The sequence below is a fragment of the Papilio polytes genome, unplaced genomic scaffold, assembly GCF_000836215.1.
Source record: "Papilio polytes unplaced genomic scaffold, Ppol_1.0 DF824146.1, whole genome shotgun sequence".
Taxonomy (NCBI): domain Eukaryota; kingdom Metazoa; phylum Arthropoda; class Insecta; order Lepidoptera; family Papilionidae; genus Papilio; species Papilio polytes.
Genome location: NW_013525058.1, coordinates 2,957,140 through 2,970,537, shown reverse-complemented (window position 1 = coordinate 2,970,537; position 13,398 = coordinate 2,957,140). Strand labels below are relative to the sequence as shown.

Sequence of the window (13,398 nt, the reverse complement as noted above, 5' to 3'; positions counted from 1 at the left end):
TCGCTGTTCATTTTTCGAAAAACAAAAGATAATAAAACATTATGATGTTTATTCATGAAAATATAAAATTTGATATTTACCGCAACACTTGTGCAAAGTTCCTTTCGTGCAAAGGTTTTTCGATTTAAATATCCCGCACTCCATATTGTAAAGGAAATTTTCTTTTATCTTAGCATATGCATGCGCCAAATTGAATTGAGGCGAAAAGCTTGAGAATTGTAAAATGTAACTCCACGCGTCGCCATATTGAATATTAGTTATGACGGCGGTTTCTCCTGTTAGCACATACAATGGCTTTTAAGTCTAAATTATACAATACTAGCTGTTGCTCTCGACTTCGTATATAGAGACTTCGAATATAGACAATGTTACTCACTGATAACATTGCTTTTGAACGGTGAAAGAATTTTTGAAATCGGCCCAGTAGTTTTTGAGTTATCCCAATGCATACAAAAATACAGATTTTTTCTCTTTTTATAATATTGGTATAGATATTGTGGCCATATTTTAGAATTGGCTACATCGTTCTTATGTAATATATTATCAGGCGTATTAAAATCATTTTTAATATCTACGTTTAACTTCATTATGTCCCAATACCAATGAAGAAAATAATGTCAAATCTTTTTAAACTATTTTTGCGTGGCAGTATTTATGTAGTATCCATTTTATTTCATAACATTAATTACACGTATAAATTGACTAACCTAACATAACGTTGACAATTATAAAAACCATAGAGTTGAGTGCGGCTTGGGGGCCCAAGCTGAAAAGGTAGGCTTGCGGTATGCTTCCCATTCCATACACTATTATTAATAGTGGGAGTATGGCTGAAATTATAATATTAATAACCTATTTTTTATATCTTTGAAATGAAACAGAGCGTCAAAGCAAAGAACAAGGAGCACTATTTCTTACTAACTCTTTAAATGTTGAAGATTGATTACCATTGAAAACATTGTCCAAATCCTTGAGGTGCAAATATAATTATAAACGTTATGGTTTAGAAGTTAAGATTAAAATTACATTAGCTTAAGGAGTGCTTATAAAATTTTCTTTTAGATTTTTTTTTATAATAAAAGGGGGCAAACGAGCGGCGTAAACACCAAGGTGGTCAATGACGCCCATGGGCATCCACAACACCAGAGAAACTACAGGTGCGTTGCCGGCCTTTGAGGAAATGATAGGCTGGCTTCTTGAAGGAACCTAAGTCGTATTGGTTTGAGAATACCGCCGAGGACAGACTGTTCCATAACGCATGTGCGGGGCAGAAAGTTCCGCGAAAACAGCACGGTTGTGGAATGCCAGCGATCGAGATTATCTAAACGCTAAATTGTACGTATACATTACTTACCTAAATCATCGAAATGAAAGTATGTGGGCGGCGTAACGAAGTAAACTACTGCGATAGCCAGTGCCGTTAGAAAGCAGACGAGGATGGTGTACAAGACCAAGTCGCATACAAACATCGTGAACCAGTATCGTACCGGTGAGAAGTTCATAGCGTGGCACTGGCGAATAAAACGGTAGTGTAATGAGCACTTTAAATTAACCAATTAAGCTTATCTGTTGCCGAATTCCATTGTCATTTAGACAAAGATTTAACTGTAACTTTATAATACCTACGGTTGCTTGGTACTTAGTATAAGTCGTCAAATTGGCGGTCTCTGTATACATGTTTTACTGTCTTAAATATTAGTTATGATTCCAAGAGATTACACTCTATATCATAATCTTCCTACTCCCGTAGGGTCGGCACGAAAAGTTTTTTGTCCTCCACATAACTCTATCAGACGTCATCTCAGTCATCACTCCCTTTTTTGATCATGTCACCTTTCATGCAATCCATCCATCTCTTTCTAGGTTTACCTCTACCAGTGTACCACACTCAGAACTAACGTTCCCCTTGTTACATGCACTTCATCCCCCATCATAACATGCCCATACTATGCTAACCTTTTACTCCTTACCTTCTCTACCATTAGGGGTACTCTCAAACTTTCTCTACTCGTATATCAATTTTATAATAAAGTCCATTATTACGTAATCTTTTATCATTACCTGCATATGTCGAATCAATCCATGCTCCTTCGAAGGTATGTAAGTGATGTGTAAGATGGTAAGAGCGAGCAAGAACTGCTCCAGAAGTGGACCATGCCCAGCATATGTCAACCACTGTTTAAACGATCAATTATTTTAGATAAAAAAAAAATCAGTAACAAAAATGACAACATATCCTAGGGATCATTTAATTTTTGAGATTTCTCATATCGTCAGCTGCAACTTGTCAAGTAATAGCTTAACCATAAACTGTAACGAGTTGTAAATTAAACATAGATTAAGGGAAAAATAAAGAAAATAATGTATAATATGTAAGGAAGAAAAGCATGTATAATATTTTTCCAATTTCCCAATCCTACCCTTGCGAGATCCAAGCCTAACGGGTCATCGGTGACTTGTATGGTTGCGTCTTTTTTGCCGGTGTAGTGACGTAAGAGTGCCATGAAAGTGCGGGCTAGGGACCTCGGCGCCGTCCAAGAGTCTTGGTGAGGAGGACTATGCAGAACGCGTATCTATGAATTAAATAGTAAAAATAATATAGAAGAGTCCCTTCTTATGTCACCCTGAGAAACAAATACTATATTGGAGTGTTTTAACTTAGATAAAGAAAGAGTAAGTACAAATATTCTCGCTGTACCAAATCAAGCACCAGGTTTTAAACACTGATTGACAATTTTGCATTTAATTGGTAACTATCTGATACTCGGATCTTCTTTCATTCTTTATGCTAAAAAGGAAGACGAAATAAATACATTCATACCTTCATGGTGTTATTTTTATCGTATATCCCGATGCCGTAGGCATACAGCGTGACGTAGTGTTGAGGTGAGTCGATCGCGCGGGTAACGAGGTACTCCGTCAGGCTCTAAGAAAAGACAATATATACATTTTTTAGTTTTTTATCTACTTCATAATTCATTTTACTTAACTATACTATTTGTTTAAGCTATTGCTTGCGACTTCTATCACGTGAGATTTCAAAATTGCCTATTACTCGATAACGGTGTTTTCTAACGGTTAAAAAATTTTTGAAATTTGCCCAGTAGTTTTGGAGTTATTTCAATAAATACAAAAATCCATAAATACAAATGTTTTCTCTTTATAATATTAGTATATATATAGATTATTAGTATATATATGACTTTGTGAGTACTACCTCTTTTTCTGCCAAAGCTGTATATTCAACGAAATCAATTTCAGCGTCTGTGGAATATGTGTCTGAAAGGATGTAGCTGAAAAAAACCGTACTAAAATGAGGGTGTACAACGGGATAAGGTCACATATACCGGCTTGTAGAGTAGAGCAGATTTTCAACGCAAACAAAATTGAGCTTTATTTTATTGTAGTAAGGTTCATTGTTGCATGCCTTTTATCAAGGACGAGCGTAAAAAACGTGGTAAAGTAAAATTAAACCTTGCACCAATTGCATAAGGCTCAATTTTATTTTCGATAAAAATCTGCTTTTCGCTCCGTTCTGTGTGGCCAATCCAATCAGAGTTTGTAAACAGCAATGAATTTTTTGTCAAATTAATCTTTTTGTCAAATAAAATATTAATGTTATAATTAAATTGTACCTACTTGTTTGCGACAGAAGTAGCGTCAGTTGAATTATCTAGAAGAAGTACCAATGTTGTGTTCTGTTTTCTCGATTCAACGTTCAAAAGCTATAAAAACAAACATTTTTTTACAAGTCAAGTAGCGATATTATAATTGAGTATTAAGTAAAAGTATTTCGACACATTATAGTTGACTTTTGCATGTCGCTTAACATAGACATACGTATTATCGTTATGTATAACAAAAGTACTTACTTCGCCGTGTAAAGATTTGCTTGCGTCGATCTCTAAATGAACGAGTAAATCCGATTGTATCAGGCCGATAGCAATGCCGGCCAGGGCGGATGACGTCATCTGTCGTTATAAATCGGAGGATTCATTTCATATAACTTAAAAGTAGCTTGAGTATTTAGACTTTAGGCCACTTCTACACTAGCGCGACTGGCAACACAGCTGGGTAAAACTTTACTAAACTAAATAAGTCTATTACTATGCTATACTTAAGATATGAGTGGCAGAGTTAGGGTCCATTCACATACTCGTAGATCGAAGACTAGAGCATAATATAAACTAGTTTTAGACTAAAATATAATCGTAACAACGTAAAGCTACTTCGATACCCAATATACCGATGCCCGCCAAAATTGCTCGCTTGTCCTAAATACTTCAGACTGACATTGACAGATGTCATAGTGATGGGACGTATATGCCAATGATCTAGTGTTGCGCCGCTACTCCGGCATAGTACCGATTCCTCTAACTAGTAGTAACTAGTGGTAACTAGTTACTACTGCCTTTGTGTCGAGATTTGTCATTTTTAAAGGATATCCAGTCAATTTATTACCATTACGATAAAGTAGATTTTGTAATAAGCATAAAATGCGTAATATTTCCTTCCAAACGCTTTTATTTGTGATTCACCACAGCAACCCGATGTCTTTCGCTTCCACAACGGATGCTCTGGAAAATTAAATGGTTTAAATTTACTGATTTTTGCACCTCTTATATAGGGAAAATACAGATACATTATAATAATAATTAAAAGTGTACCAGATATTTGTACCAAGGCGCTACTCGATAAATTCAGCGGTGGGATTGTTTCGTACAATGGTAAACGTGATTTTGATTCATTGATGGCCCTAAAACAACGTTTTTAAATGTCGTCAATATACATTAAGTGGTTCTGAAGCTATAACAAACATCCTTCCATTTAAACTGGAATCTTATATCGCTGACAGTTCTCTACTAAAGGTAATTTATACTAGTTAATAAATGTAGTGAATGTTTGGATGGATGATTGTAAGTACGTTTGTCTAAAACGGATATAGATGTATGACAGCGGGACTGTTTATTTATATCATGCAGACTAAGTCGCGCGCAAAAGTTAGTATGGTTATAAAAGCTTACATATTGTACGGGAACTTACCTTTGACAAACTTCTTGTGAGTCGGGTACGCTTATGTGTATGGAGGTGATACCATACTCCTTGGTGTTTATTGTCAGCTCTTTGATGAAGGCAGCGACAGTAGCGGTGGGGAAAGCTGGTACCATCAGTATGAGCATGGTGCCCAAGTTGGCGCGCACTCTCGCGCCCGCGCCTTGGGCCCTGCGCAGTATCTCGGCCATTGCGTCATTCTCCAACAAGCCCGCATCAAACGCCAGTCGTAAACGGTATTCACGACCTGTCCAGGTATAGAACAATGTCCAGTTCAAAACATAAATGAAAATGGTGGTCAAGGCAATGCATAAACGTATTAAAGATAGATTACCATCCCCATTTTTTTTTTGCCGAAGGGGAATGCGTTACGCATACTCCGTGCCTCTGGGCAGACATGAGAGTTATGTGGGACTCTCCCTCCATGGTGGGGGGCATACCTCACTAAACCCATCCGTTCCCTCCTGGCATTGTGTGGGGTAGATTACCATCCCCAGGTTTAATCTAAGTCATCGAGTGGTGATGCCCATGAACATTATGTTTACAAACAGATGGTTAGGAATCAAGAACAAATGACAGAAATGCTTCCAAACATGGAGTATATTAACAAGGATTCGTTTATCATTGCTATTTATGGAATGATTTTTTGGACATTACGTATTATAGCGAAAGAAAGAGTAATAGAAATAGTACCGTATTTAAAGAACATGTAAGCAGGCGTGCCGCCGAAAATGAGAGTTTTGTCGTGAAACAAGAACACTCTATCCGCGAACTCCATTTTAATACTTGCGAACGAAAACTTCAAGATTGTGATGTATTTCTTGTAACGCTGAATAACAACAATTCACTAAATATTTTACTAATCATACTAATATCATAAATGTGAAAGTTTAGATGAATGGATGAATGTTTGTTACAAGTTTGTAGCCTAAACGGCTGAACGGATTCCGATAAAATTTGGTATAGATGTAAAGAATAGTCTGGAAGAAGACATAGGCTATTCAATTTTGTGTTTTTTAATTCCGCGCAAACGGAGTTGCGGGCGACAGCTAGTTATTTAATAACTGCATTAATTGACAACTTACCATTATTTTATCTTTGATTATTTTGTCATAGGCAGGCTTCATTGAAAAATTGTCGATTATAATAATCTGTAACGCACAAAACATTCAATTTATTTCAGTACGAAATACATATAGCAACAGACATAATTTATTAAAACACTGCAATTGACTTGTTACGTGGAATTCTAGAATATACTAAACCCACCCTCGGCTCCAAAAGCAATGCTATCGCCCAACACAACTGCGCTTGGTAGTAAACATCCAAATATTTAATCTGTTTGTCCTTAACATCTTCCAAATCACCTTCCTTTAGCAGCTGTCGGATGCGTACTTGACTATATTCAATTATGTTTTCATTTGTTTCGTGCCAGAGACAAATCTAAAGAAGAACAAAGAGCTTTGTAATCAATATCTCTATGGCAAAACTCGATACAATCAATTTTCTGGATAAGCGCCGTAGACGAAAACGTCTCGAATATGTAAAGATAAAAGTTGTCAACTTTATCTACAGTATTAAAGTAAATTGTCGTAATTAATATATCAATATTATGTAAGAAACCTCTAGAAATAAGATGAGATGTTCCTCAACAGTGAGATCGTGTATGAGGAAGTGATTGCGATGACAGAAGCCCGTCATGTAGGGCACGTTCATAAAGTTACTGCCTGGACGCAGCTCTTGCCCCAGCACGTTGATCGTACCCTTATCCGCGAATGTTAGACCTGCAGACAAGTACACCGGAATCAAGTCCTACAAATTAGTTTTGTATAATAAAAATTTAGCTCTTTTAAACAATTAATGTAATTGTTACTAGTGATATTAATTTAAATACTCCACTAGAGATCTCGTCGTGAATGCGGGCGAATATTCCAATCCTTCTAATGACAGCTGTCAGTTAGAGATGTGACGTTTATGCCAATAAACTAGTGTTGCGCCACTTCTACAGCGCGGTATTAATTTTCTTCTTAACAATACTAACGAATAGATTACACCCTTTTATCCAGAAGGGAATGTTTTATGCATACTCCGTGCCTCAGGGCAGGCACGAGAGTTATGTGGGATTCTTCCTGGCCATTATTAGTGACCACGGGATCACTTTCGCTTGGCACCGTGATGCAGGAATAGATTATACCCAATACAACATAATTTCAACAGTGGTAGAACCCGCTTTAACATCTTCGCACGAATGAGCCGGCTCGCCCCCAGTAGTACCACGCCCACACAGAAGACAGAAGTGGAAGCAATTTCGTGTTTCGTGTGGTGCCGGAGGCCTAATTATAGTCCCTTTTCCATCATTTTCTTATACGAAAAAAATGGGAAGGGAAAGGTATTTATGGTAGAGACTTCTAGGAAGGGTAAATATACTCTTTATGTGCGTCTCCTTCTCCGTTGATAAGGGTAGGCAACGTATTTGCAATTGCGGATGTACATGGGCAGCGATCGCTTCACTTTCTCGGCGAATTCAGGTGGCCGCTCGGTCGTTTACCACCTTATAATATAAAAAAATGTATTCCGTATATTGTGTGCATGTTTTAGGAAAATTCTGACATTTATTTACCTGTAAAAAGATCAGCGAGAGTGGCTATTGTCTTGTATTGATTGCGATCAGCAATGATCATAGTGAACTCGCCGCGGTACACGTCAAATGTCACATTGTTTAGAACTACGGATCCCATCATGCTCTGCAATAATATATGTTAGTACTGTACAGAAACAAATATGATGATGTCCTCAACTATCTTTGTAAATACTAATATTATAAAGAGGAGAGATTTGTATTTTTGTATATATTTAAAGAACTTATAAACTACTGGGCCGATTTCAATTCTTTCACCATAAAAAAGCTAGGTTTTCATTAAGTAACACAGGCTATATTTTTTGTTATTCTCCTAATATCAAGCGGACAAAGAAGCGTATCATAACTAGTCTAGAAATAAAACTGTACAAGTCGTCGCCGATGATCTAGGGTAGTCTAAGAAAAGGAAACTACCATAAAAATTGTACGACCAATAATCGTAAAGATTTTGTATCTATTTTACATTTTTTTAGTCTCTTGAGTTGATGAATGACCCTTATGAATATTAGAGATTGTACAGGATTTAATTATAACTAGTTATTCCCATGCGACTCTATTCGAATATTAATAAAAAAATCATTTTACTGTTCACATTTGTCAAATTATCAATTGCAAATGTCAAAATAACATGACATGATATCAAACCATGGAAACCTTGCTTCCTTGATGTTGGCAACAACTTATGGTCTCTTTCCCACATTAGGGTCTTTATCCAAAATATTTACCCCTAAGTTTAAACGTAAAAATATATAGCCTAAAGCGTGACATAAGAGTAGGGCTTTTTATTAAAAAAAAGAGTTATTCGAAAATATGCTATAATTGGTGACATCTTAGACAACAAAGTGTGTATTTACGCTTTATTATATTAGTATAGATTTTAATTGAATTTTTGCTTTAGGTCAGTTGCTATTGTATTGTAACAGTATTAAAGAATATTTGTACCTTAGATACATTTCTGAAACTGATGGCTTTAGCGACAAGTTCGTCGACAGCTTGAAGGTTGTCTCTTTCAGTTCCAGTCAATGATTCGATACGATGCAATTTGTTCATGTCCTGAAAAACATGCAAATTATCATATTTTCATGTGTAAAATACGTGCGTTTACAGATGTTCATCATACTAATATTATAAATGTGAAAGTTTAGATGGATGGATGGATGAATGGATGTTTGTTAGAGTTTACTACCCACGAGTTATACCTACGAGTTTATTACCTAAACAGCTGAACTGATTTTGATGAAATTTGATATAGGTGTAGAGGCTAGTCTGGAAGAACACACAGGCTGCTCACTTTCAATTTATTTTATTCCACGCGGACCGAGACGCGGGCGAAAGCTATTATTTCAATAATTAAAATACATCTTACCGCACTTTTCTTAAATATAACAGTTTTCCAAGGTACTTGACCACCTATTGCTTTTTCGAAGCTAATAGTTCTTTGCAACATCATCAATAAGAAAAAATAAAATGCAATCATCAATAACCAAGATAAAATAGGATAAACCAGTGAAACTACGTTATCGAATTCTCCTATAAATAAAAATATTTCATTTAGGAAATTTCTTAAAAATAAAAATGCAAATTAATAACAGCGCCATCTATAATTTCAAAACAATAAACAACTAATCAAAAGCAGTTCAAAAACTTACGGCCAGTTTGAAGCAGAGCAAATTCGTTAAATGCGTGCACAAGTCCCAGTGGGGGCAGGATGACTTGCAGCACGAATGTCAGCGCTTTGTTCTCTATATCGAATTTGTGATGCACGAGCAGTTCCGATATGAACGTCTGCATCAGTGTAAACAGCAATGTCCATGTACAAGCTATCCACGCTGTAAAAAAATAAATGATGCATATATCATTTGGGCAGTAGATGTCGCTCTTTAAGAAAAATATTCTGATATGGCTTTTCGAATTTTCAGTTACATTATTTGTGTTGTTTTGCTTAGGTTTTAACCTGCTCGATTCTTTTGCCTGTAAATATTATTTTTTTTTACATTAGATTATTAGGTCACATTTCAAAACAATTAATTGTTGAGCATGAAATTTAAATTTAAATTACATATTTTCTTTTTAAAGTTTACATATTTTGTCATATACAGGATACTAAAACAAAGTGTCTTCCTTTTAGTTGTAATAGCCCAAAATCATACCTCTATTATGAAACATGGCCATTATAAGAGCTAGCATGATCAGCACGGTCTTGTAGGCGAGCACTATGATGAAGGCAAAGAGGAGATGTATCCAACGGAAGATGAGGATGAGGGTAATGCTAGCCAGCAGGCAGATGGGCACCGCCGTCAGATACGCGTACATCAGCCATCCCACATAGATGGAGGAGAACGACACATCACGTATACGTAGCGCCCTCTAGAAACATTAAAAACTTTATAAATCTTATTCCAATCAATCTTATTATAAATGCAAAAGTATGTATTGTATGTATGGATGTTAGAGTTTGTAGCCTAAACTGCTGAAAGAATCCCAATGAAATTTAAGGTAAATGTAAAGAATAGTCTGAAAGCTATATACACCTTTGGTTATCTTTTGTTAAATCCACGCGGATGGTGTCGCGGGCGAATGCTAGTTAAATATAAATGCAAAAGTCTGTACTGTACTAAGATGTATAGAATAATTTACCAATGAAGAAAGAAAAAATTATTAAATTTCTAACAATTTCCGATCTTTTAACATAGATGGCGCTTTTACAAGAATAAAGAAATAAAAAAGGTAAACCTACTAATGATAGTCAAAATGTTAAATAACTCAATGTATTCTTAAAAAGCTATTTAAATCTTTATGTTTCATATTTAAACAACTCACCTTTAGCTGAGAGGCGGACTCAGTAACGACAAGTGCTTCGATCTCGAGCACAGGCGGCAGTAGAGCGACTGTGAAGCAGAGCAGGATACCCGCCAGAGCGCGTTTTACTGCCGGCTGCAGCATCAGCGGCGATACCGGCATCGCCACCAGGCTCAGCTATAAAAAAACATATAACGTAAGTGATTAAAATAAAAGAGTCAAAGAAAGAATAGTTTTAATGGAAGAAAAGAATGTAAAGCGGGACATCAAAAATTTAGTATTGTATTATCTGTGGCCACAATCCTTCCTGGATAAATTTCGATTGAAAAAATTTCAATCATTGTTGATAGATGGCGCTGTAACTAAAGATGTATTATTGATTTATTTTATATCAGAGCTCGTGCAAAATAATAAATATTTATACATTTAGTTATTAATAACTCAATGTAATTTTTTGTAATATCATCTTGATATATCCGGGTATTGATGATGCAATTTCTTGTTGACAAGCTAGAACGCTCGGTGCCGTACACGCAAGGTCATTTGTGGTCACTATGCGAATTGAAGGTTTGATACATTTCAAACAAAAAAACTTAGTTTATTAACACTTCAAATACGCCCATTTATAAATTCTTCCCAATAAATTTAGTATTTCATTATACTTGAATTTAATTAAAATTATTAATACTAATCGTTAAAGAAGATCATGTATTGGTAACATTTGGTTATTTTAAATTATAATAGTCAATGATTTAAAAAACCCTAAAATTTAAAAAAAAAATAACTATATGCAACCATAATTTTGGTTATACGTATCTACAGCCGAAATAGCTCAGTTGGGAGAGCGTTAGACTGAAGATCTAAAGGTCCCCGGTTCAATCCCGGGTTTCGGCAGAAAAACTTTTTGTGATTTTTTACAGATAAAATTTCAAAATCACAATACCACAGTACTATAACAATTCACATTTATACATAATTTATCACGTTTAAAATTAACTACGATATTTTTTTGTTATAGAAAACAATCTAGTAAGAAATATAACCATATATTGAGAGTACTCGATTTTGTCATTTTTAACAAAGCTCTACCTAGTTATAACGTGGATCTACCGAAAAGGGTCGTAACTCACTTCAAATTTGGGCGTTGTCTTAGAGACGTGTTCGACTATGGCCTGGCTGACAGCGAGCTGGACGCTGAGGAAGCCGGTGCTGAGATGCTGTTCCGGCGACAGCTTGGTTTCTTGGATCTCCAGACGCGCCAGTTCGGAGCTCTTTATACTGAACTTCCAAATATCATAATCCTTTGAACAAAATGTAATCGAATTCAGTGTTTTAATGAGAATATCTTGTTGGAAATATATGAAAATGGAGTCTGCTAAGTATTGCTTTCATGAGGCAATTTATATGAATCAGAGATTTAGAGCGTTTCCTTTCCACTTTCGAACAACTGTTGTGCGATTGTCGGTTGTTTCGCAGCACATTCAACTGTTTAGTTGGACAACTAAAAATCTCGTAGCGCACCTCCATATAAAGTCATAGGAATCAAAGCTAAACTAAGCAGTTGTGCGATAGTTTAGTTTCAGGTCACGCTCTTAAAATCAATCGACATTTTATTGTACTCACTACTATTATACTAGTGTATCACTCTTAATGTTGTTTTAGTTTTTATTATTGACTTACTTGGTTTTGCCTGCGACTCTGTCCGCGTGGAATTAAAAAAAAATAGAGTAGCCTACGTGTTCTTCCAGACTATCCTCTACATCTATGATAAATTTCATCGTCATCCGTTCATCCTGTTAGGCTACAAACTCTAACAAACATCCATCCATCTAAACTTTCACATTTGTAATATTAATAAGACTATTAACACATTATGAATAACAGATATAACTAATTACTTTATTATAACTTGTTATGTATTTAAAAAACAATAGTTATACTAACACTCGTCTTCCATATCACCCATATTACAGAATTATTTAGCGGCGATCCTTGCGATTTGTTATACAATAAATTGTTGAGATCACTTTCAGACCTCCCCTCCAGTATTTCTGGAAAATTACATTAATATTAATTATAGTAGAGTGTCCATGAAAACCACATTTCGTAGGTCCCACTTTTTTTGGTTAATACCAGAAACTGCTGGCCTGATTTTGAAGGGACTTATACGAGAAGGTAGCTGAATGCGGAAGAAGATACTTCTTTTTAAAATACCGCGCGGTCGAGCTCTGTTATTAAATAATCTCAGTTGCATTAATGCATATTATATTTTCTTGAAAAGGTGCACAAGAAAAGGGCGAGGACTTAAATATACCGTTGGACATCTCACTCATTTAAAATGCCGAATATTTCTAACTACGCCTATCATCTGTGAGCTACAGGAATTCACCAGTCTAACTAATTCAGAACCACATATCGTTGCGTGTTTTACTTAAATTAAAAGCATGTTTGTAACCTTAATTACACTTACTAATTCTCAATAGATCAGCAGCTCTTTTCATTACTTTATCATAGGGGTTTGTATTGGGTGCGTATCCTACAATAGTTCGTTTCTGGAGCGCAGATAAAATAGCGTTGCCGGTCAGTGCCGCTCCCGGGGCATCTGTGATCGGTGTTAGAAACACCGGCTTCGCTATAAACACTGATGTTACGAAAAATACGCCTGCAAACAACGTTTCTATCAACAGAATCTGCCATCGTCTTCTGAAAAGAACACATATACTGATTAAATAAAAAAAAATAAAAACCTTTTTATTGTCATCCAAAAATATATACAGCGTTACACAAAAAAACAAAACCGACTTCCAAACAAAATACACTATAAAAAAACAAAACCGACTTCCAAACAAAATACACGAAAAACAAAACAAAATGCACTAAAAACAAAACAAAATACACCAAAAACAAAA

The 13,398-nt window shown here is 35.7% G+C and overlaps 2 protein-coding genes and 1 non-coding gene across 3 annotated transcripts in view; 1 reads left to right on the top strand and 2 right to left on the bottom strand.

The window, feature by feature from the left end:
• Positions 1-2,702: 2,702 nt before the first annotated feature.
• Positions 2,703-5,876, bottom strand: LOC106111735. Its single transcript, XM_013293879.1, has 9 exons — positions 5,746-5,876; positions 5,044-5,299; positions 4,668-4,756; positions 4,462-4,577; positions 3,873-3,971; positions 3,640-3,725; positions 3,218-3,293; positions 2,822-2,926; positions 2,703-2,723 (listed from the first exon to the last, which is right to left on the bottom strand). Exons 1-9 carry the CDS (start codon positions 5,828-5,830, stop codon positions 2,703-2,705), a joined length of 933 nt encoding a protein of 310 aa, XP_013149333.1. The 5' UTR covers positions 5,831-5,876.
• Positions 5,877-6,101: 225 nt separating this feature from the next.
• The window catches only part of LOC106111734 (ATP-binding cassette sub-family A member 5-like), an 11,928-nt gene continuing 4,631 nt past the window's right edge, over positions 6,102-13,398 (bottom strand). Inside the window, exons 2-13 of the mRNA XM_013293878.1 lie at positions 12,960-13,192; positions 12,434-12,540; positions 11,620-11,790; positions 10,511-10,666; positions 9,841-10,057; positions 9,340-9,519; positions 9,057-9,220; positions 8,633-8,743; positions 7,673-7,796; positions 6,676-6,836; positions 6,322-6,495; positions 6,102-6,203 (exon numbers count right to left, since the gene is read on the bottom strand). Coding sequence (XP_013149332.1) covers positions 6,102-6,203; positions 6,322-6,495; positions 6,676-6,836; positions 7,673-7,796; positions 8,633-8,743; positions 9,057-9,220; positions 9,340-9,519; positions 9,841-10,057; positions 10,511-10,666; positions 11,620-11,790; positions 12,434-12,540; positions 12,960-13,192 — 1,900 coding nt within the window. The remainder of the gene's footprint in view (positions 6,204-6,321; positions 6,496-6,675; positions 6,837-7,672; positions 7,797-8,632; positions 8,744-9,056; positions 9,221-9,339; positions 9,520-9,840; positions 10,058-10,510; positions 10,667-11,619; positions 11,791-12,433; positions 12,541-12,959; positions 13,193-13,398) is intronic.
• Positions 11,311-11,383, top strand: Trnaf-gaa. Its single transcript has one exon. It is a non-coding gene; the product is annotated as a tRNA-Phe (tRNA).